The sequence below is a fragment of the Cynara cardunculus genome, unplaced genomic scaffold, assembly GCF_001531365.2.
Source record: "Cynara cardunculus var. scolymus isolate 2C unplaced genomic scaffold, CcrdV1 Un_Scaffold_1967, whole genome shotgun sequence".
Lineage (NCBI taxonomy): Eukaryota > Viridiplantae > Streptophyta > Magnoliopsida > Asterales > Asteraceae > Cynara > Cynara cardunculus.
Window position 1 is genome coordinate 13,922 of NW_020200934.1, and position 25,844 is coordinate 39,765.

At 39.3% G+C, this 25,844-nt stretch overlaps 1 protein-coding gene across 1 annotated transcript in view; it reads left to right on the forward strand.

The window, feature by feature from the left end:
- The first annotated feature begins 788 nt into the window (after positions 1-788).
- Positions 789-25,844, forward strand: part of LOC112502818 — a 72,952-nt gene continuing 47,896 nt past the window's right edge. The window contains exons 1-2 of the mRNA XM_025106820.1: positions 789-1,541; positions 1,928-2,006. Of these exons, the coding sequence (XP_024962588.1) occupies positions 789-1,541; positions 1,928-2,006 (832 nt within the window). The remainder of the gene's footprint in view (positions 1,542-1,927; positions 2,007-25,844) is intronic.

Genomic DNA, 25,844 nt, shown 5'->3' on the forward strand with positions numbered 1-25,844 from the left:
ACTGGGCTTACTTGCTTTCAAGATCTATACAGTTTCAACGGCTTACTGCACCCTACATTTTGCAAAGCATCTCTTGAGAGAGTGTTAATAGAGAACGATGACAACTTATCCCAATGTCTTGGAGAGGCCTCCTTATTTCAATTTCCGGCTGCTTTTAGGAGGTAATTTGCCATGATGTTGATTTATTGTGAGCCAGGAGATGTTCACAAGTTATGGGATGACCACTATGATTCACTCTCTGAAKATTATACGCGACAATGTGAAAGTGCTATTCGAGTCCGTAATCTGGTTCTAACTGATATCCTCATTTTTCTACAGTCTATGGGTAAGAGTCTTGATGATTTCGATCTTCCAATGGTTGATGCAAATTCAAATTTTCAATCTGGAGAATTTCGTGAGGTACAAGAGGAATGCTCTATAGTTGTGGAAGATGAACACTTGCGTGCCCGAGACTCACTGGATTCCGACCAGAAATACGCATATCATGAGATAATGAGGCACGTAGACGAGGATTGTCCAGGAGTGTTCTTATAAATGGTCCAGGTGGAACCGAGAAGACTTTTTTCTACAAAGCTTTGCTTGCCAACATCCATTCACGTGGTCTTATTGCTCTCGCAACCGCTTCGTCGGGTGTTGCTGCCAATAATATGCCTGGAGGGAGAACAACTCACTCTAGATTCAAAATTCCTCTGAACCTTGATAATAACTCAATGTGCAACATACAAAAACAAAGAGGGGCTGCTAAATTGATTCGAGATGAAAAAATAATCATCTGGGACGAAACGTCGATGGCAAAGAGGCAAGCAGTGGAGGCGCTCGATCGAACAATGCGAGACATCATAGGGGTGGCACTCCCATTCGGCGGAAAGATAATGGTTYTGGGGGGTGATTTTAGACAAGTCTTACCGGTCGTGAGGCGTGGAACCCGAGCACAGATTGTAGATTCTAGCTTGCGGATGTCACCTCTTTGGGCAACGATTAAAAAGATACCCCTAACGCTCAATATGAGAGCATGCACTGATCCATGGTTTTCGGAATTTTTATTAAGAGTCGGTGATGGAGATGAAGAAGCGGTGGACGAAAGCTTTATTCGCGTAGCAGATGACATGACCATTCCCTATGCTGATAATGGTAAGTCAAAAGATGCGCTGATTGACGCAATCTTTCCATCTCTGCAAATCAACGGAGCTGATTTAGATTATATCATTTCGAGGGCAATATTGTCAACTAAAAACGAGAATGTCAACGAGATTAATGATCAGTTGATCGACAAGTTTTCTGGAGATGAAAAAATATACTACAGCTTCGACGAAGCAGAAGATGATAAGAACAACATCTATCCGATGGAGTTCTTAAATTCTTTAACTGTTAGTGGTTTGCCTCCTCATTACCCTTGTCTCAAGATTGGATGCGCAATAATACTGTTACGAAATATCGATCCCTCAAATGGATTTTGTAATGGCAGTAGATTGATATGCAGAGGCTTTCAACAGAACGTCATCGATGCAGAAATAGTTGTTGGTCAGCATGCTGGAAAGAGAGTATTTCTTCCAAGAATTCCCTTATGTCCGTCCGAAGACACATGTTCCCGTTTAAGCTGAAGAGAAAACAGTTTCCAATCCGGCTTAGCTTTTCAATGACAATCAATAAAGCTCAAGAGCAAACAATTCCGAATGTAGGTGTTTATCTACCGGAATCAGTTTTCTCACATGGGCAAATTTACGTGGCGTTGTCCAGAGGGATATCACGGGGGGAATACGAAGATGTTAGTGAAGCCTGTTAAAAAATTCAATCGTGTCGGAGTCTACACCTCAAACGTCGTCTATCAAGAAGTTTTACGTGATGAATAAGGTATAATCAACAATTATATTATTACACATTTTGTACCATATGTTTCTATTAAAACCATTGCGCCATTTTTTTGCAGGAAATATTTATGGATGAGTGCATCACGAAAAGCAAACAACAGTTCGAATATACGGATGAACATTATTTTACGAACGACTGTATTTCTTTGTTCATTCTAGAATTTCAAGTTTTGTAATAAGCTCTAAGTAGATGTTTCGGAAACCCATCATATGTGCAATTTTCTTTTCATTCGATCTTGCTAACAAACAAAATTGACCTTCAACTTTATATATTAGTTGACTTGTAAAATAACCACATAAACTCATGATTCAAAGCCAAACTAATGTTTTCGAATTGTGATTTACCCGCGCTGCATCGTGCGGGTACACCAGTAGTGTAACCAAATATACGCTGGCAGAAGAGATGGGAAAGCTAAGGGAAACCTTGACTTCCATTATGGGAATACCTATCAGAATCGAGACAAACAGAGTTGAAATTAATCCATCTGTCTTCGTTGTCAACAATAGAGAAGGAGATATCAAGATGTTCTTAATCCATCTCAGGAGAAAGAGATCCAGTCAAAGCCATGTGTTGGATCAAAGAAATAGAATCTGTGTTTAATACAATCAGATGCGCAAAAACAGACAAAGTCAAATTTGCCGTCTCTATATTGAAATCCAATGCATTGTTTTGGTGGGAAGTAGAGTCACTAGCCAGAACAGACATCTTGCAAACATTATCATGGGCAAAATTTGGTAACAAGTTCAAAGACCATTTTTTTTCCTAAGGCCTCTATAAGGCAGATGGAGGAAGACTTTTTGAAGTTAGAACAGGGCATCAGAACTGTTCGAGAGTATACAAAGAAATTTACTAAATATTCACGATTTGCAAAACATTATATTTCATCCGAATCAAGAAAAGTGGAGAGATAAATTTGGGGATTGAAGCCATCCATTCAAGAGTTTGTGACAGCCATGAATCCGGCTACATTCTCTTTAGCAGTTAATGCAGCTGAAGTAACCGAGAGAAATAAAAATCGACAAGAGGATGGGAAAGTGATAGAGAAGAGAAAATAGGAAGGGCCATCAACAGGATGCAGAGGGCCGAAGAATGTAATTTATAGTACCAGACCTGTACAGAGAGTTAATGAAAAAGCTTGTTCACGATGCCATCAAGTTCATCAGGGTGATTGTAAAACAGATCTGAGGAAATGTTATCAATATGGAGAGGCCGGCCATCTATCAAGAAATTTCCCAATGACTAAAAAGTTGTTTTAATTGCAATTCGCCAGAACATCTTAGGCCAAACTGCCCACAATAGAAAGCTCCACAATTGACCATGGAAAGCAATACATCGAGTGCCCGTGGAAGACCTAGCGTGGGTAGAGGAGGATCACGAGGGGCGCGGGGTCGATCTTTTCAAACTACACCAAATGTAGTGACAGCTACATTCCTCGTGAACTATTTATATGCTAAAGTGTTATTTGACTCAAGTGCAAACTTCTTGTTTGTATCCCCATTCTTTGCTCTATGTGCTTGTATGAATTCCGTGTCTCTTGACGGCAAATTAGTAGTTGATACTGCTAATGATCAAGTATATGTGGATTATGTGTTTGGTAACTGTACTATCATGATTGAGGGATGTAAATTACCAATCAGACTGTTTCCCATGCCGATGAAAGAGTTTGATATAGTAGTAGGGATGGATTGGTTGGCAGAAAATCAGGCCAGCAATGTTTGTGATAAAAAGATGATAAACTATTTTTGCCAGACAGAGGGTCAGTGGTAATTTATGGTGATCATCAGAATCATCATACCAGTCTGTTAACTGTGATGAAATCCAGGAAGTGTATTCAAAAGAAATGTCAGGGATATTTGGCTTATGCTATTAATGCAAACAAAGAAAAGGGAAAGCAATAATTGATTCTGATTGTTAGTGAATATGTTGAAGTCTTTCCAGAAGACTTATCCGTATTACCACCAAACAGAGTTATCAAATTTGGGATTGATCTGATACCCGAAACAGCACCAGTAGCAAAGGCACCATACAGATAACTCCATCAGAATTAAAAGAATTGGTTACATAGTTAAAATATTTGCTTGATAAAGGCTTTATCATACCTAGTACTTCACCGTGGGGAGCTCCAGTTTTGTGAAAAAAAGATAGTTCTATGCACATGTGTATCGATTGCCAAGAGCTGAACAAACTGACAATCAAGAATAAATATTCATTGCCAAGAATTGATGACTTGTTTGATCAACTAGTGGGAGCAAGTTACTTCTCGATGATTGACTTACGATCAGGCTATCATCATCTCAAAGTTAAAGAGGAAGATATTGTTAAAACCGCTTTTCGAACCAAGTACGGACACCATGAATTCCTAGTGATGCCATTTCTTTAACTAACGCACCTGCAGCTTTTATGGATTTGATGAATCGGGTATGCAAAGAATATCTTGATAAATTCATTATTGTATTTATTGATGATATTCTCATATACTCTAAAACCAAAGAAGAGCATGTATAGTACCTTCGATGGATACTTGAGCTCTTGAAAAGAGAAAAGTTGTACGCAAAGCTGACAAAATATGAATTCTGGTTGAACGATGTTCAATTTCTGGGGCATGTTATATCAGAGGCATGGGTAAAAGTGGATTCAGCAAAGATCAAGGCAGTTGAAAAATGGGAGGCACCAAAGACTCCTTCTGAAGTCCGAAGCTTTTTGGGACTGGCAGGCTACTACCATAAATTCATTCAAGATTTTTCCAAAATATCAATGCCATTAACGAAATTAACTCGAAAGAATGTCAAGTTTCAATGGGAGAAAGAACAATAGAAAGCTTTCCAGTTACTGAAAGATTATCTTTGTAGTGCCCCGATATTATCCTTACCCGATGGAACAGAAGACTTTGTGGTATGCAACTATGATTGGGTTGTGTCTTGATGCAAAGACGAAAAGTCATATGATACACATCCCAACAACTGAAGGATCAGGAAAAGCAACATCCAACTCATGATATGGAATTGGTAGCGGTGGTATTCACATTAAAATATGAAAACACTGTCTATTAGGAACGAAATGCCAAATCTATACTGATCATAAGAGCTTGCAACACTTGTTCAATCAGAAAAAATGAATATGCGACAGCGTCGATGGATTGAACTCATTAATGATTATGATTGTGAGATCCTCTATCACCCGAGAAAAGCCAACGTGGTAGCTGACATGCTAAGCAGAAAAGAAAGAAGTCAAACTATCAAAACTGTAGCGATGAGAATAAACTTGACTCTCGATCTTCATCAAGAGATTTTGAAATGTCAGAAAGAAGTTGTTAAAGAAGAGCATATGAAGTCGGAAAGATTGGGTAAAATGATTTCCACTATAGAATCCAATGATGAAGGAATTTTATGCTTCCAAGGTCGGATATGGGTACCATGTTACAGGAATACACGAGAGACCATCCTAAATGAAAGTCACAAGTTTTGCTACTCTATCCATCCAGGTACCAATAAAATGTACAAAGATCTGAAATCTTTGTATTGGTGGCCAGGATTAATTAGGGACATAGCAAAAAATGTGAAACGATGCTTAACCTCTTTGCAAGTTAAGATTGAGCATGAGAGACCTTATGGAAACCTGCAATCCTTGGAAATTCTAGTCTAGAAATGGGATCACATTCGATGGACTTTGTCATGAAATTACCCCGAACCCTGAAAGGTTATGATACAATTTGGGTAATAGTGGATCGTCTATCTAAGTTTGTGGATTTCCAACCAATAAGAGAAACCTATTCTTTAGAAAGGTTGGCTCAGATCTACATCAAGGAAATCGTAACGAGACATGGTGTTCCACTATCCATTATTTCTAATAGAGACAACCGTTTTACTTCAAAATTTTGGGAAAGTTTGCAAAGAGCTTTGGGATCACAAATATGGTTAAGTACGACCTATCATCCTCAAACAGACGGGCAAAGTGAAATAACCATCTAGACTATTGAAGACTTGTTGGGAACATGCGTTATAGACTTCGAGGAATCATGGGAGGATCACTTGTTGTTGATAGAATTTGCCTACAATAACAACTATCACTTCAGCATTCAAGCGACACCGTGTGAGGTGTTGTATGGAAGAAAATGCTGAACGCCGTTATGTTGGAATGAGGTAGGTGAAAAACAACTGACAGGTCTTGAGATTGTGCAACCTGAAAAGATTGAACAGATTCATGCGAGAATTAAGACAACTCAGGACCATCAGAAAAGTATGCTGACAGGCGACGAAAACCAATTTTATTCAACATGGGTGACACTGTAATGTTGAAAGTATCTCCGTGGAAGGGTGTTATGAGATTTGGGAAGAAAGGTAAGCTTAGTAAAGATATATTGGACCGTTCAAAAGTTGCAAACAGGTTGGGCTAGTAGCTTATCAGTTGGAACTACCTGAAGAGCTCAGCCTAATTCATAACACCATTCATGTGTCAAATATGCGCAAGTGTTTGGCCGATCCAAATTTAGCAATACCGCTTCCAGAGATTAAACTAGATAGTAAACTGAATTTTGTAGACACACCAGAAGCCGTGACTGACTGAAAGACCATGGTGTTGAGAAACAAAGAAATTAGTTTGGTAAAAGTACAGTGGCGTTATCACAAGGGTCAAAAGCTACATGGGAATTAGAATCTGACATGAGAACCCGATACTCTTGGTTTTTTGGTTAAATGAGTTCTCGAACAAAATTCTTTTTGAGGGGGAGATATTATGATAACCAGGTTTCAGACAACATCGAATGAGGTAACTTATGTGATTATTATGTGAAATATGTGATGACATGCATGTTATTTTAATAAATTCATGAATCATGTATATATATAGGTGAAATGTGAAATACTATGCATACATCAAAGGATGATGATGTGTGTGTATATGATAATATGCATACACGAAACGTGATTAAAATATGTGATACTTTCATGGTGAAGTAAAGTTGGTTTTAAAATAATAAAAACCACCGCCTAAAGCGTTTATTTTTATTATTTAACCACACCACCTTTAGTAAACATATAAAAAGAAGATAAAAGATAAGGTTTATCTTATCCTTACTTCTAAAAGATTTTTGAGAGAAAAATGCGAGTGTGGTGGTGGAGGTTGTTCGTGAGAAGATTATTGCACAAAAGCATTTTGGAGATTTTGTGTTTGTTGGAAAGAATTGTTGTGTGTTCCAACCCAACAATTTGTTCTTGATAAAGTGAGTTTTTGTTACCAAATCATCCAAAAAATGTTATTTAAACTGTTGAGTTTTGATGGTTTGATATTTGGAGAAAGACAGGTAAAAACTGTTTTCTAACAGTTTATGGATACGTGTTTATGATTCTGGATTTGGAAAATGTTTTGGAAAGATAAAGAACATTTTTGCTTCTTAAAAACAGTTTGTGGATGATATCCTATTTTGAGGATTTAAAGAAGATTTTGGGTTTGGAAAAGTTGTTGAAAGAACTGGTTGTTCTTGAGTTTCAAAGTGTTGAAGATTAAACTGTTTTGAAACCATTATTGGTTAAAAACTATAGAGGACATTCCTTCAAGACGGTTGTGACTTCGGTCTGTCTTCATTTGGAATTAATCTATAGATTTTGGTGGATAAAACTATGGACGCTGTTTCATCACGATGGTTGTGACTTTGGGCTGTCTTTGTTTGGACCTAATTCATAGATTTTGATGAGGAAATAAGAGTGGCATATCAAGGAGAGGTGTACCACGGGATAAGGGTGGCATATCAAGGAGAGGTGTACCTTCGGTTATAAGGGTGACATATCAAGGAAAGGTGTACCTTTGGGTATAAGGGTGGCATGTGCATATGTGGTTATTATAGCTCTTGCTATTATGTCTTCTAAGATTGCAATAGAGTTGAGTTCTTACTTCTTTGTGATTTGAGTAATCAGAGATGTTGCTCTTGTTATAAATGATAGTATTTATGTTATTGAGTATGGAAAACTTGGCTTGTGGCCAATCGTTTTTGATGAACTCTGTTTTTGAAAAGTGTTTGATTTATGAGGAACCAGAGAGACTCTGATTATTCCTTGAAAGGAACCAGAGGGGCTCTGGTTGGTCCTCACAATAGAACCAGAGGGTTATGGAAATTGGTTTGATATGACTACGAGCCCTTTTACAAAGATGTTATTTAAACTAGAGGCTCTGTATCTATTAGATAGGAGCTCTGTGTTAAAATTATACTTTGAAATATTTTCAAAAGATTGTATACTTAGAAACTTTTCTTAGAAGGAAGACAGACCAGAGGGGCTCTAGTTGGCCTGCACGTTGAACTAGAAGGCCTCTGGTTAGTCTTACTTTTGAGTCAGAAGCTCTGGCTAGTAGAACCAGAGCTCTAGTCCTACAAGTTCATTTTAGTATATGTTTTTATACTTGGGAAAACTATTTTAACTATTTATGGTGTTAGTCTATGAACATTTATGAGATTTTATTTGAGTAAGAGGCTTTGGTTGGCTTAACGAGAAGCTCTGGTCCTATTGTTTTATAAACTAATTTCTAAGTCTAGTCCTTGGAATCAGAGGACCGATGAACATAAACAGAGTGTGGATTTACATCTTATTATGTGAAATGATTTATTTGAATAATGTTTTGGTGATTTTCACCGTACAATTAAATTGAAAAAGGGATCTCACTAGACCTTCACGTCTAACCTCATTTTGTGTTTTAAATATGTACATGTATTGCAGGAAATGCATAGTATAATGGTAGTAAAGGAAAAAGGGTAATATGATTATTTCCCTATATGCATAATTATATGAAGATCAATGGATGTCTTTTGGAAATTAGATGATATGTAGTACAAGAGCATGTATTTTGGAATTTTTGGACTATGTATTTGTAATATAGTTCTTGTAATTTGGACCTTAGTGAGTTTAAACATGTATTTTTTAAATGAATTATAAGTTATATGCAATGTGGAAGTTGGGGGTGTTACACCCATCCCCCCTGAACCAACCATTGAATTCTCATCAACCGTCTCATGCCTCTAGTTGTTGGCATCCTTGTCATCTAGGATCTTCATAGAGGACTCATGTTGTTTCTCCATGGCAGAGTTCATCGCGTGCATGATGCTAGCCATCATCAACGAATGAGGGTGTGCCTCTTGAATGATTGGGTTGGAAGTGGCCAAGTTTACTCTCGGTACATGCTCAACTCTCCCAATCAACATCTTCCGAATCGAAGGAATCTATGCAATAGCGATTCCTCCTGGATGGTCCGAAGTTGCCATATTGTTCTTTTGGCTTTCATCACTGATTGCCAATCTACCACGCGTATTAACCATATTAGACTTCCATGCAAGAGAATGAGAATATAAGTTTAACTCAGTACGATACTAACATTCGAAATGAATCAGTACGTTCATCACTCATTGCAATAACAGTAAAGTCAAGCACTCCTATGTAACAACGTACTCAAAACAACATTAGCTAAGTGAAATTTTGAATATATTATACCTAAGAATTCTCGTTACCATCATTATCACAATTAATGCAATAACAGTAAAGTCAAGCACACCAATCTTAAAAGTTCTACCCACAACTTGTAAATCATTCCCTGAAGTTTTAGCTTAAGCCTAGGCGTCTTAAGTTCATACCTGGTTCACTTAAACAAGAGCTCTGATACCAATTTGTAACACCCCTAACACTAGGATTAAACCAAATACCAATCACCCAATGAGAGGGGAAATAGTAAGAAAGTTTATAAATTCAATGGATAGTAGCTAACAACCTACTAATCAAAATTAAATCTAGATCTAGATTTCAAATCTTGTGTCGCCACGATCCTTAAAAAAATCTATCTTTGATAGCTCCACAATTGGTTTAGAAAAAGGTATAACCCTAGAAATGCCTCTAACGACGCATACCGCTTCACTCAAGCCTTAGGTGCCCCAATGATAAGAGAAAGTGATATATGTGTCATTTAAGAAAAAAAAAGTGTTGATCCTAGATCTCTCAATAACACTAAAAATCAAGTTAAGAATAACCAAATTATAGTGTTTTAATGAACAAAATGATGAACACTCAATAACAATGTATGAACATTCAAAGAACAATCTTGAGTGCCAATAATTTCACTTTATTCAATATGAAAACGTAAAAGCGACGTTAATTACAATAGGCCTAATCACCTATTTATACTAGTGATAAGAAGATAACTATCTAGTAAGATTATCTAGCCAATCTTCTAGGAAAGATAATGTTTATCTAAGAATGGATAAGTTATTGATCAAGATAAACTTGAAATCCAGCTGTCGATTTGTTATCTCCAGCTGTCTTCCATGGGATGTTAATTCAACCTTATCTTCATATCTTCATCAGATGCCTCTGGTTGAATTGCTGAAGAAAACTGTGTTGTTGACCAGATGGGTGATGAAGATGATCTTTCCATCGCATCTCTGGTCGATTCATCGACCCTCTGGTTGTTCTCTAGACTTAGTCAATTCTGCTTTTATGTCTTTATTGGTCTTTTGGTTTTTATCACTTATTGTTCTTCATTACTTTTACACTTATGAATTATGGGGTCTAACAATCTCCCCCTAAGTAATGAAAGAACAAACATAAACTATTCTATGAACAATATTGAAGAACAGAGACTAATCTAAAGAAAAGCATCAATTTCCAAATTTTCATTGGATGATGAATTCTTATAGTACTAGAAGAAAAGACATTTCAATTCAAGGCAAAAAATTTAAAACTCTATTCATGATCTACCTTGAGATATTTCCCAGAAGCGCATAAGCAATCTTCGATAACAGAGGACTGTTGATATCTCCTCAATGAGTTGATTCCCGTCTTTTCTTGGCACATGAGTTCTACCCAGTCTCTCTCTGGTAACTTTCTAAAACCATTCAAATGTGTTGTTTGAATACTTGAATGCTTCAGTTAGTCTGAATAATTTCTTTACCCCGAACTCATTCTTGAAGACAAGTCTAAGCTCGGGTTGAGTCAAGAGAGAAGCAGATCTCTTCTCCTGTAGGCCAGGGATGTCTTCATTAGGTGGAGTACAGGAGAATCTTTCGATGCCCAAATGAAAAGCAATCTGAAAATCACTCTTGGCTCGATGATTCACCAAGGTCTCTATCGTCTTCACATTCGCTCTGTTTGCCGTCCCAAATCTTATTCCTTGATCATGTCGCTGAGTTGTGAATGCATAATGCTCGATTAAGTCGTAGGGATTGAGATTGATCAAGTCATTGTCATTGAAGACGCTGACCTGACCGTGGGCTCTCTCCACTGTTTACTCGATATATCTTATAGCTCTATTAGCGAAGGTCCTCATCTTTATGTCCATTACCATCCTTATCCCATCGTTTGAGAGGATCGCCTGTGGTGGTTGGGTAATCTGTCTAACAAACCTATAGTGTAGGAGGTCCACGGATTATGGTGATAGAACTATAGGATTGAGAGACAAACTTTCATCACGATCGTGATATAGGTACTGATGGATATTCTCCATCATAATTGGCTCCCTTGGTGGCATCTCCAGACGTCTCCTTAGCGACTCCATATTCTGGATGAACTCGTCGACTAAGCTCTACGGAGGGTGCCTTGATGAAGAGGGAATGTCTGCATGCACCGTAGTTGGTTCGGTTGGGGGTTGAGTTTGGGTTATGGGTTGTGTATCGGTTGATGATAAGATGGTTTCTTGGGTTGGCTCATGTTGGGGTGGTTCAGGTTCATCGGGTTGTGTTTGGGCTTGAGGTTGTTGAGGTGAAGGTTGGATGTGTATTTGTTCAGGTTCATTAGGAAGGGTGATGAAAGGTTCTGAGGTGCGAGGGGTTGGTGATAGGGTTAATGGTAGGTTTGGTGTTGGTGATGTGGTGAAAGGTGGGTTGGTTTCTGTTGGTGGGGTTGATGGATTTTCATCGAATGAGGAACTCAACACGATGGGTTCAGGTATGGTGGCAAGGGGAACATGTACATTATGTACATCTTCATAGGGCTCAACCTCTGGTTCCCTTGCTTGGGTTCCTTGGTTTGGTGATGATAGTGGGTTTTGTGTTTGGTGATGGGATGTTGAAGGTGCAGCGGATTCCATTGGTTGTGAAACGGTGGCCTGATTCTCCCTCTCATGAGGACCGAGACCATGATCATTGGGGTCTGGATCCTCATGCCTTCGCCTTTTGAGGGGGTGGTTTGATGAACAAGAGGCCTTTGTCCTGTTTTTCTTCCATAGCCATATGTGATTGGCCAATGTGCGCATGCGATCCTTGTTGCGTCTCCATGGAGCGAAGAAGAGAGTTCGTTCGATCTTGCTGTAGTAAGAGACTCTTCTTCAATGCATTGGTAGGCTCGATCGACCTGGCAGCAAACTTGGCATTTATCTCATTGAATGTTGAGATTAGTGCTTTGGACAGATCCCTGAGGCCGGCTCTGGTGGCAAACTCCATGCTTGATGATGAAGCGGGTGGTGACACGGAAGTGGTGGTGGATGTAGATGGAGGAATGGGAAGGTTGACGATGAGATTTCTCACCTCTGCAGTTAAAAAGGAGAATGCTACATCGAAGGATGGGCCTGCAGTGGGAGGTGGAGGTGGTGGAGGTTGGGGTATGTTGGCTAGCATTATGGCTGGGAGTTGGGTTAGGGTGGTTTGTATGGTGGTCATTTGGTTAGTGAGGGAGGCTAGGATTTCATCGATTGATGAAGTTGTTTGTGGTGGGGTTGGTTGAGGGATTTGGGAGACGATGGTGGTTGATAGGGCGTTGAGGGTTTGGAAGATGGTGTTTATATGGGTGGTTATGGAGGCTAGTGTCTCATCGGTTGCAGTTGCCTAGGCCATGAGGGTGGCGATGGGGTGAATGAGGAGTTGATTTCTTTAGGTGGCAAGGGAGGAGGTGGGGTTGTAGTGTTGGGTTACGGTTTGTTGCAGCATTTGGAGACGGGTTGTATTGCCTCGGGTTTGGGTTGCAAGGGTGGCAAGGGATTGTTGAAGGGTGGTGATATCGATGGATGGTGGGTTGTCAACAATCCCTTGGATGATGAGTTTTAGGTCTTCCAAGGACCGCTGAACTGAGTCAACAAAGGCTTGGAACTCAGCCTTTCTGACCAGATCGACCACGAGGGTAACTCCTGCGGCAACGGATGCTGCAGGTTGAGCCTCAGCTCCAGAGGTGCCTTCATTGCCTTGTGAAAATGCTGTCCTTGAAGGACTTCCATCATGTCCTCGATAGCCCTCTAGTGAGGAGCTATCTCCTGATGTTGCAACTACTTCTTCTTCTTCCTCGGCTTCAGAGGCCGGGTAAGAGAAGTAAGTATGTTTCCCCTTCATTAGATCATGTATCGAAGGGGGGTTTTGTGCACAAATGGGAGATCGCTCCCAACGATCTTGGGATTCAGCAATGTCAGAAGCAACACATGCTTCTGTGTGTGTGGGTGGTAGTGTCGAGCCATGAGGCGATTTGGCTCTTATGTATTCATTGCCTCTCTGTTGGAGAGGGGCGATGGAAATCGTGGTTCCTCAGCTAAATCATCTCCAGAGGCCCGAAGAATGGCCTCTGGATGGCAGGTTTGGATGGGATTTGGACTGGGCCGTCCTTGTTCAATACTCCTTTGGCCTTGATCGCCAGGGGTAGAGATGGTGGTTGCCCTTTAGGAAGAGGGAGGGGGATTTGTTTGTGTAGGGCTGGGGGATGCACGAGGAGTGTCATCATCATCATCATCATCATCATCATATTCATCATCCGATGAAGATGGCTCCTGTGCTCCCTCGCTTGACTGAGGAGACGACTCTATGCGCTCTGGGGTAGATGCCCTTGATTCCTGGGACAACAGAGAGCGTTCGTAAGTTCTTCGAATCTCAGATGTCTCTGGGATTACACTGAGCATGGCTATGGAGATTGGCATGTTGATGGTGTAGCCATCGTTTGAGAGTGTAAGTCGATGGCCATGCATCTTGAAGATTGGAGTGAATAGTTCCTCGGCCGGTAGGTTGTGTTTCCTCATCTCATCCCCTATGAAGAGAGACAGAAAACGATGAAGCAAAACGAAAGTCAAAGGCTTGCCGGTGGCCTGAAGCTTGCACTTTTTGACTATCGTTTGGTGGATCTCATTGTATATGAGAAAAGCGTAGTCAAGTGGGATGTTGAAGAAGAGTCCGTACATAATTTCCATTATGTTGATGTTGCCTTGGTCTATCGATCCTAGCTTGCAGGTGAGGGCCCTGTTCAATATGGAAAAGAACATATTCCACATTGGTGGCAAAAACTGCCTCTTGAAATCGGAGGCGTTGCATAGGTCACGATTGTAACCTAGCATTTGGATGAAACGAAGGATGTCGGAGGTCGTGGGTTGGTTGGCATATTGGTCAATGTCGAGCTCCCAGCGGGTGGGAATGCACAGAACCCAAGATACTCTTCCCAAGAGCTTTTGAGTGAGCAAATCATGTCATTTGGGGCGTCAATGTCCCCCATTATTCCATGGCTGTCAGGGTCAAACTCGCAAGTCTGCCAGTATTATTGGACGTACTTTAGAGGTACGCCATTGTCGGTTAGAGTTAAGGCTGGTAGAAGGATGCAGTTTCAGAAGAACTCGATTATTACGGCAAACCTGTCGTCGAACAGGGTGTGTCAAAGTTCGATGGCATGATTGTTGGGCTTCATTGGCAAGAACACGATTGTGCGGCTGTCGGTGCCGGTGAATTGAGCATGGCTGTCGTTGGCGTTGGACTCGTGTGAGGCAGAGGAAGCCATTGCGGATGAAGTTGTAGGTAGTTTTGTGCGTCAATGTCTTGTTGCAAGTTTTAGGAGGTGTAAGAGATGACTGGAGGTAGAAGAAGGGTATATATAGGTGGGGAGAGGAGTACATGAAACGTTTTTTTTATTATTATATTTAAATAATCATGAAAGTAGAAGGCGTTTGGCAAACGGTGAGTTGATTTGGGGATCGTGAGCCGTCTTGATTGTACGTGCCATTAATGTTGGAGGACACGTGTCAAGGCGGGGTTAGGGAAGGGTAATTTGAAACGGTTCATGGGGAACAGGCGGTATATTGTGTCAGGCACGTGGGAGGATGACGTACGTATATGGTGTCAAGCGTGTGGGTGGATGACGTTTGCATTATTTGGAGTAATTAAAAAATTATTCCAAATAATATCTCTTTGAAATATTAATCCTAAAACAATTTATATTCAAAATTCCATCTAATTGTAAGATTAATACTAATTACGAAGTTTTGGTCTTCTAAAAACCCATGTTGTATAGGTTTTAGTCACAAAAGATGCAATTTTGTACAATCTTTAAAAAGTTTTCAATTAAGATGGGTTTTTGGATGTAAATGATTTTGTCATGGAACCAAAGGAGCTCTGGTTGAGCATGACCCATTGGGTGAGGAACCAGAGGTGCTCTGGTTGAACATGTATGAATGAATTCATCGATGAAATGTTGGATTATATGATAAATAAGCCTTGCATGACTAACTAGAGGCTCTAGATTGGTATTGACAATCCATTATGTAGAACCACAGAGGCTCTGGTTAAATACACGATGTATTATGTAGCATTTAAGTGTCCAGAGGCTCTGGATAGTAGAACCAGAGTCTCTGGTATGGAAAATGCATATATATGTAATAGAGATTCATGATGAATGAATAGCTCCCCCTCAAATGATGCATGAAGATTAGTTTTGAGTTTTAAAAACTCCCCCTAGAACCAATAAGGAGGGTCATTTAGATGACCAGAGGCTCTGGTCTATACAACCAAAGGCTCTGGTTGTGAAAGATGATGAAATTTGTCTAAGTATGCAATTGAATATGTATATGAATGGGTCTTTGAGACCAGAGGGGCTCTGGTTCCAAAGACAATGAATCCAGAGGCTCTGGCCTTTAGAACCAGAGGCTCTGGTTGTGAAGGCAATGAATCCAGAGGCTCTGGNCAATGAATCCAGAGGCTCTGGCCTTTAGAACCAGAGGCTCTGGTTGTGAAGGCAATGAATCCAGAGGCTCTGGTCTTTAGAACCACAGGCTCTGGTTGCAAGGGCGATGAAAAGAAGTATAAGAATATGGTTAATTGCATGCTAGGGAGTATAATGGATGGGTCTTTGGGAATTCAGAGGCTCTGGTCTATAGGACCAGAGGCTCTGGTTACAAAAAGTGAGAATCCAGAGGCTCTGGTCTATAGAACCAGAGGCTCTGGTTGCGAAGGAAATACTTATTGAATAAAAGCTAAGGATTTGCTTTGGACCAGAGTCTCTTGTTCCAAAGGGTGAAGGAAAATAATGTGATATCATGCATGAGTGACAAATGAAATCCAAGTTTTAGACCAAAGAGGCTCTGGTCTCAAAAGATTCGAATCCAGAGGCTCTGATCTATACAACCAGAGGCGCTGGTTGTGAAGGCGATGAAAAACTTTTAGCCAATTTGTGAACAAGTGTTTCTAAATGGCTAGAGGCTCTGGTCTTTACAACCAGAGGCTCTAGTTTAGAGTATTTGGTATGGCCAACATACTATATATCACTTATAGGCATAATTATGAGATACTGAGAATCTCAGGTTTCAAACTTGTGATTGCCTTTAAGTGGTGAGATTCAGCATACCCATCTTGCTAACTAGGAATAAAAATCTTTTCTCATCAAGAGCTATTGTGATAATGTCCGCAAGTTGCATCTCAGTGGGAACAAAGTACATTTCTATATTACCTTTTTCAACATTGTCTTTCAGAAAATGGTACATTACATCGATGTGCTTGGTCTTGGAATGCTGCATTGGGTTTGCAGAGATTGCAATAGAATTCTTGGAGTCACAAAGGATAGGAATTTTGTCATAATGGAATCCATAGTCCTTAAGCTGAGTCTTCATCCAGAAAACTTGTGAACAATAACTAGCAGCAGCAACATATTTTGCTTCTGCTGTAGAGGTTGAGACACAGTTTTGTTTTCTGGATGTCCAACTTACCAGCTTGTCCCCCAAGAGTTGACAACTTCCAGACATGCTCTTTCTATCAAGCTTGCAACCTGCATGATCTGCATCTGTGTAGGCTATTAGATCAAAGCCAGAGTTCTTTGGATACAAGAGACCCAATGAAAGAGTTCCCTTGAGGTATCTAACGATCCTCTTGATTGCAGAAAGATGAGATTCTTTAGAATTTGACTGATATCTTGTGCAAAGACATGTAGCAAAGATAATGTCTGGTCTAGTAGCAGTTAGGTACAGGAGTGATCCAATCATGCCTCTGTAGGTTGTTACATCCACAGGTTTGCCTGATGGATAAACAAATAACTTAGCCCCTGTAGCCATAGGTGTTCTCATCGATGATGAATTTGAGAGAGAGTATTTCTTCAGAAGGTCAGTCGCATATTTGGATTGATTGATGAAAGATCCTTCTAAAGTTTGTTTTATTTGAAGACCAAGGAAGAAACTTAGGTCTCCCATCATACTCATCTCAAATTTTCTTTTCATCACTCTGAGAAATTTTCGCAATGTTTTGCATTTGTAGAACCAAATATGATGTCGTCCACATATATTTGAACAAGTAATATGTCACCTTTGTGCTTTTTGAGAAAGAGGGTTGCATCAATTGTACCTTTTTCGAACCATTGTTCATGAGAAAGGTGGTTAGTGTTTCATACCAGGCCCTGGGTGCTTGCTTCAGCCTATAGAGATCTTTGTCCAGAAAGTAGACATATTCTGGATATTTTGGATCTTCAAACCTAGGGGGCTGCTGCACGTATACTTCTTCTTGAATTTTGCCGTTTAGGAAGGCAGACTTGATATCCATCTGATAAAATTTGAAGCCTTTCTGAGCTGCATAGGCTAGGCATATCCGGATGGCCTCAAGTGTTACGACGGGAGCAAATGTTTTATCATAGTCAATCCCTTCTTCCTGGCAGTAGCCCTTGGCAACAAGCCTGGCTTTGTTCCTTATTACTATGCCATCTTTGTCCTTCTTGTTTCGGAAAACCCATTTGGTTCCTATGGCTGTCTTCCCTTTGGGTAGAGGGATAAGAGACCATACTTTATTTCTTTCAAACTGGAGTAATTCTTCTTGCATCTCGTCTATCCAGTTTGGGTCTTGTAGGGCTTCTGAAATTTTCTTTGGTTCTATCATGCTCAGAAAGTTGGCAAAGAGGCATTCATTGGCAGTGGCAGATCTTGTCTTAACACCAAATGTTGGATCACCAATGATTTGATGGTGTGGGTGATCTTTTGTCCATTTGGTGCTAGATTGGGGTTCTAGAGCAATAGAATGCAGTTCTTTATTGACTGATGGGAGCTTGCTCCCCCTCGAAGAGATCATCTCCAGAGTTAGACTCTGGTTCTTGATCTTGATCTGAAGACACAGAAGAAGTAGAAGGTGAAGTAACATGAGTTTCAGTAAGAGGTGTACCTTTAGCATTAGAGACTTCATGTTCTTCATCGATTCTGGAAGTAGATTTTGCAGTTGGTGCATGTCCGGAGATTACTTCTTCGTCGAAGATGTCTTCAAATAATTGGCTAACTCTGATTCATTGGGTTTGCCAAGTGATGAATCAGATGCTCTCCTTTGAAGTCCGAGTTATGCACTGTTGTGTCCAGAACTCATTGGTGTGGAATCATCAAAAGACACATTTATGCTTTCGATGACAATTCTTGTCCTTTTGATGTAGACTCTGTAGGCCTTGGCAGTTTTAGAATAGCCCAGAAAGATCCCTTCATCAGTACAAAGCAGGCAGTGGAAATAGCTTCAGCCCAAATGTGATAGGTAAATCCGATGAAGCAAGCATGGTCCTTGTTGCTTCCACGAGGGTTCTATTCCTTCGTTCCACCAGTCCATTCTATTGTGGAGTTCTAGCTGCTGAGAAGTTTTGTGTAATGCCTTCATTGTTGAGGTATTCATCAATTCTAGTACTAACATGTACTTCTTTCAGAGAGACTTTGGGTTGATATTGGCCCACAGAGGTCAATATGCACCATGTCCAAGGGCTTGGTGCAGGAGGTTTCTGACTTGGTTTTATGTGAGGCCCGTCTTTGCTTTCCCATCTCACAGGCCGAGCATAGATGATCTTTCTCAAATTTAAGATCCAGAATTCCCTTGACCAGTTTCTGTGTGGCTAGTTTTCGTATTGCATCAAAGTTGAGCTGCGAGAACCTTTGATGCCATAGTCAATTTTCATCATTCTTATGAGACACAAGACAGAGGGTGTCTTGTCTCATAAAGGCTTCAAAATCTTGAAGATAGAGATTTCCCTCTCTTTTTGCCTTGATGATTGTTTCACCGGGCGTTGTTTCGATGATCCATAAACCTTTGCGAAACCTGACATCAAGACCCTTGTCGTAGAACTGGCTTATGCTTAGTAGGTTGTGCTTTAAACCTTCAACATAAGCCACTTTGCTGATGGAGATGTTTCCTTTGATGAGAGTGCCATATCCCTTGATTGTACCCTTGTTGTTGTCTCCAAATGTCACAGAACCTTTAGATTTTTCGATGAATGAGGTCAGCTGACTTTTGTGACCAGGCATGTGCCTGGAGCAACCTGAATCTATGTACCATGGTTGCACATGCTTGTCCTGCAAGACAAATTAAAGGGTTTTAGGTACCCATTTCTTAATGGATCCACGTTTGTTAGTAGGAGATACCACTCTCTTTTCATTTCCCTTAGCCTTTGCATGCTTTGATTTATTAGTATTTGTCTTGCCTTTGGACTTGGGCTTTTTCACGTTCTTATTGGTTTTAACTTTGTAGCGATAAACATGTTGGGAGAATATGCAGTGATGTGTCAACATGTGATTCCTTATGTTTTATAAAAGAGCTAAACATTGACAATTATTATACTTTGGGCATGAATGTCTAGCATCCTTTTTATTCGCTGAAAATAAAGAAAATGCAGGGGTTGTAAATCCTGTCCTAGCATCGGTTGTTTTTACAAACTTCCTATCTAGTTCAGATTTTTTATTTGAACGAGTCTTTGTCTTTACTTCTTTTCTCCTGAGGAAGGACTGCTTTTCTTCAGCTGAATGAGAAGAAAAGTGGTGGTTAGTTTTCTCAGAGGCAGGACACTTCTGTTTTTGCTCACGAGTAAACTTAATGAACTTGAAGGGTGTACTAGGGCCTTGTGAGTTATCTTTGGCAGATTTGCTATTTCTCAACTTTCCCTTTCCTTTGTCCGAAGATGTCATCGATGGTGGAACATCAGTTTTCATTGAGGATTTGAAGTTTTTAGGCTTTTTATCCTTAATGATTACTGGTGATTCACATACTATTTCCTCTTCATATTCGGTATCGAGAAAGTCTCTCGCTGATTTCTCGAAATCAAAATTAACATGGATGTTTGTGGGAGGTGTGGGTTCAGAGGTTGATGCTTCAGAGTTGTCAGTTTGAGGTTCCATCGATTATGACTTAGATGAACTTTCGATTTTACTCTGATGGTTCATTGACTCATCAGCTGATGGTTCCTCATTAGGATTCTCCTATTCAACAACAGTACTTGTTGATGAAGTGGAATTGACACCCAGAGACTCTGGTTTGACCATAGGGTTTCCATCGGTCTCTGATTTGGAGGTGTCATTCCTTTCATCAGAATTCTGACATGTATTGTTCTCGTATACCACATTTTCAAAATCATGTCTTAAAACGACAGTTTTTTCATCGACTTTAACTCTTTTAAAATTTGCTTTGGTTTCGGGATAAATTCGGGTTTCTGAATGCATCCAAGTTTGAAAGTGGATTCAAGGGTGGATTTCTTTGATTCGATGAAGGAGTCCAATTCATTGAATCCAATCTTTTGAGTGTCCATTTGACCGTTTAATTTTTCACACACATCTTGGGCATCCTTGTGTTTCTTCATCAGAAGTTCATTGGTTTGAAGCTTCTAATGAAGAATCTTCTTTTCCTTTTAAAAGAAATCTTTAAGAGCAACTGAGTTTAGTCTTTCTGCCTCAGATTCTTTTAAGGCCTTAGTTTTCTTTTCAAAGTCCTTAGTTATTCGTTTGTTTAGTTCCAGAAGTTTTTCTTCCTCTGAATTCTTAAGTGTGGCGATGCGAGTATTTTCCTTAGCAAGTTCGGCTTTTTCTTCGGTTAGAAGATCAGTCTCTCTTTTGTAGAAACTTCCTTCCTTTTCCGCTTTTAGTCTTTCGGATTTTTCAAAATTTAATCTCTCTTTCAATTTAAAGAAATCTTCTGAAAGTTTTATTACCCTTAACTCTACCCCAGATGGAGCAGAGTTGGTTTCATTGGAAGTAGACTAACATACCTGATCATCAGAGTCGAAGGTGGGTTCTGTAGTGGATCTGGCCATCATATAGATGAGTGATTTACCTTCTTCATCGGATGAAGAGTCGGATACCCAATTTTCTTTCTCAACCATCAAGCTTCGCTATATTCGATTGTACTTGTACTTATTATTGTAATAATCGGCATCCTTTTATCAATCGTCCTCTGCACCCTTTTGAAAAGTGACCAATTTTTCCGCATCTGAAGCAACGAAGATCATTTTTCTTTCCGTTTTTGTCTTCTTTCTTGTCCTCCCTTCTGTCCTCTCTCTCTCTCTCTCTTATCTTTCTTCTCTTCTATCTTCCCTCTGATAGAATTTCGATGGTTTCTTCTCATGGTATGCCTGGTACTTCTCCTTCTTGAAGTCTTTTCGTTCATGGGGTCTCTTGATGAACTTCTTTTGGAACTGTCTTGTAATCAAGGCCAGAGATTTAGCAAAGGCTTTGATATCATCATCTGATTCAGATGACTCGTCTTCAGATTCCGATTCTACCACCATTGCTTTCTTTCCTTTCTTCTTGTGATCTCTGGTGGGGGTCCTTGATACTTCCTTTTCATCAGCAGCAAGAGCAAGAGGTCCACCGATGGATACTTTCTTCTTCATTATGTCATTCTGTTGTGCTGCAAGCATTCCATATATATCATGAAGTGACCAGCCGTCAAGGTCCTGATTAGATTGAAGGGACATTGACAATTGAGTCCATTCATTGCCAAGACTTTTTAGGAATACAAACATTGTTTTCTTCCTTTGTTCTGGTGATATCATTTCGACATTGATTAATCAATGTATTGAAACGATCGTAAGTCTTCTGTATTGGTTCATCAGGAAGAGCTTGGAAGTTGGTATATTCGTTGAGACACTGTGCTCTACGATTCTTCTTTGTTTTAGCTCCTCCTTCCAATTGGCTGGCTAGTTCATCCCACAATTCCTTTGTTGTAGAGCATGCATCAAGGGATTGAAAAATTTCATTGGAATGGCCATGATGATTAGTCGTTTGGCCTTCTTGTCAGTTTCCACACGCTCAATATCGTCTTCATCCCAGTTTTTTTCATCCTTGGGTATGTAGTATGCATGAATTTCGGCTGTGGTGTTTGTTCCTGGGACTCTTGGGACAAGAGTCTGTGGAACGTAAGGACCCTCCATTACCGATCCTAGGAGGTTTTTGTCCATTCCTTCCAAGAAGTTTACCATCCTTATTCTCCATTGTGGGTACTCTTCTTGTTGAAGAGTTGGAGGCTTGGTGAGGGAACCAACACGATATGCGGAATTCCAGTTGGCCATCAAGATTTTTGAAGAGAGAAAATTTTACGTTTTTGGTGAAGATATTTAGTGAAAAACGTGAATTGAGAGATTTTGGAGAATCATTTGATTGGAAAAACAATCAATTGGCTCTGATACCAATTGTTGATCCAAGATTTCTCAATAACACTAATAATCAAATTAAGAATAACCAAATTATAGTGTTTTAATGAACAAAATGATGAACACTCAAGAACAATGTATGAACATTCAAAGAACAATCTTGAGTGCCAATAATTTCACTTTATTCAATATGAAAACGTAAAAGCGACGTTAATTACAATAGGCCTAATCACCTATTTATACTAGTGGTAAGAAGATAACTATCTAGCCAATCTTCTAGGAAATATAATGTTTATCTAAGAATGGATAAGTTATTAATCACGATAAACTTGAAATCCAGCTGTCAATTTGTTATCTCCAGTTGTCTTCCATGGGATGTTAATTCGACCTTATCTTCATATCTTCATCGGATGCCTCTGGTTGAACTGCTGAAGAAAACTATGTTGTTGACCAGAGGGGTGATGAAGATGCTCTTTCCATCGCATCTCTGGTCGATTCATCGACTCTCTGGTTGTTCTCCAGACTTAGTCAATTCTACCTTTATGTCTTCATCGGTCTTCTGGTTCTTCATCACTTATTGTTCTTCATTACTTTTACACTTAAGAATTATGGGGTCTAACAAAAAGTGTTAGGTCGATCGTCTATTGAGAACAAATGGTTAATAAATAAAGCTATAAAACTTTTAAAACTGGAATCATAGCTTTAATCAAACCATCTTATATAGTTGGGATTAAGTTTACCCTTGAAAGGGTGAAAGTCATCATAACACGACGAGAGAGACCCGATTTACCATTGATGGTGACAGAATACAAAAGTAAGCCATATTACAATGTTAAAGAGATTCTGTTATGGAGCATCGGTCATCGAGTTCAACCATCCATGGTCTATAGTTCGAGTCTTTCAATGTCCGAGAAATACTTTTTTCCTAGAATTTTAAGTTTCTATGGAACACACGGTCATCATGTTCAACCATCAACAATTATAGATTGAGTCCTTCGGTGATATATTACCCATATTTTTAAGGTTTCCTAGAAAAGGGAAACTTCATTTTTCTTTTAAGCGAATAAAGAACATAAGTAAATAAACAATTTTATGGAAAGTAGAAGGCACCAACAAAATATATGTTATTAGATCAGTTACAACTTCTTAACCAAGAGGAATTTGAAGAGTCATAAGAGAACCCTACTCCAACTAACGTCTCTAAATACAACATATTAGCCTCTATACACTACCAAATAGGACAACGTTTCCGGCGACTATATTCGTCGGAAATCTTTCTTTTTGGCGGATATAGTCGCCAGAAATGTTGGCGTTGGTGATTTTCTTTCCGACGGGTTTACCGGCGGATTTTCATTTTTGCAGTGGATTCCGGCCGCTAGAAAATTTTCACGGATTTAGTTAAAAAATCTTGATTAAATTAAGAAAATATTTAATTTTTTTTTTAAATTGGATTAAATTACCGACGGATATTTCCGCCCGGAATTCACCAGTAACATTTCCGCCGGAAAAATGGATTTAAAAAAATAACTTTTTTAAAAAATTATTTATTCTTTAAATATTACCGGCGGATATATTAGCCGGAAATCGGCCAGAAATGTATTTTAATTTTAATTTTTTTCCTTTAAATATTCAACTTCTTTCCGGCGCATAGATCCACCGGTAATCTGCCGGAAATGTAAAAAAGTATTAATTTTAGAATATTTTTACAATAAAATGTTTAAAACCTATAAATCTGTAACATATTAAAAAAAGTTAAAAAGATGAAATGCAACAAAATATTATACATTAAACTAAACAATTGTTACAAACAAACGATATTCAATTTAAAGTAGCACACAATTGTTACAAACAAACTAAATTGTTCTAAACATGGCGGGGGGAAATGTTGTGATTGACTGAGTTGTCTAACCAAAGCAACCATATCTTGAAGTTGTTTATCCTGTCGCTCCTCCAGCATCCGTCGACGCTGATTTTCTTCTTGTAAATCTCTAAGTTCGGTCCTTAAGGCTTCATTTTTCTATAAAATAAATAAAATGCTATAATATTTAATATGAATTCTAAACTAAATTGATAAACATCATCAAAGGAAAACAGGCACATACCCGACTCTCTGAAGACGATGGACCACCTTGTGTGTAGTTCCCATTCAAGACCCAATTGGTATCGTGGTTGTACCCAAACATAAATAGACGGCCTTTCTTGTTTCCCCCAACCTCATCTTTGGATGAGACCCGTTGAATAGTCATCTTGTATATGGTTTAAAAAAGATTGCTAGTCAATTTTGACAACATGATGGCTGTAAAATGGGACGTTTCCAGACAAAACAATAGTGATACATATGAAAATTGTATCCAAAACAATCCTAACGTTTGTCCAACAAATGGCAACCCAAACTAAATATTGATACATACGAAATTTCTAACTTAAGCAATCCTAATGTTTGCCCAACAAATGGCAACCCAAACTAGATTTTAATTTGAATGACTCGAACCATTGCCCAACCTAGATAGATAGTTATGTATCCAATTATAAACATTAAAAATAGATAGATATATTACCAAGACTTGGCTACACTTAGAGGTCACGTACCCCCCAGAATACGTAGATGCGGCATCTCCACTCGACCTTTTCTTATGCGTATAATCAAATAATTCAACAACTATCGTGGCACGCTGTCATTTGCTTGTGTCTACAAAGATCAAATAATACGAACATGTGTTAATTATAACATATTAAAAATCAAGCTCCTAAATTAATGGGTTTTAGGTCCTACCAAATGAGCACCATGCTCCGAAAATGGTATCGATCCACCAGTGTGTAGTGCAACTTGGCTATCATGGGCCTCACGCGCCACATCGAAAACAACCTTCCAATTGTCATTGTTCTAAAGATCGACCATTTGGCTCCACACATGTGAGGATATCCAGTGGGGGGGAAGTTCTTCATCATACTCATATCCCGGTGTGGGTCGGTTTCATTGTATTGAGGATTGTTAAACCCCATAATTCATAAAGTGAAAAAGTAATGAAAAACAATAAGTGATGAAGAACCAGAAGACCGATGAAGACATCAAGGCAGAATTGACTAAGTCTGGAGCACAACCAGAKGAYCGATRGACGACCAAGGATGCGATGGAAAGAGCATCTTCATCGAACCTCTAGTCAACTACACTTAGAGTATTATCAAGCAATTCATCCAGAAGCATGCGATGAAGACTTAAAGATAAGGATGATCCATCATACCATGAATGACAGCTGGAGATGACAAGTCAAYAGCTAGATTTCGAGTTTATCTTAATTACTAAAGCTTATCCATAGTTTAGATCAATGTTATCTGTTAATAGAAGATTAGCTAAAAAGTCTCATTAGATAGTTATCTTTTATTAGTATAAATAGGTGATTAGGCCTATTGTAA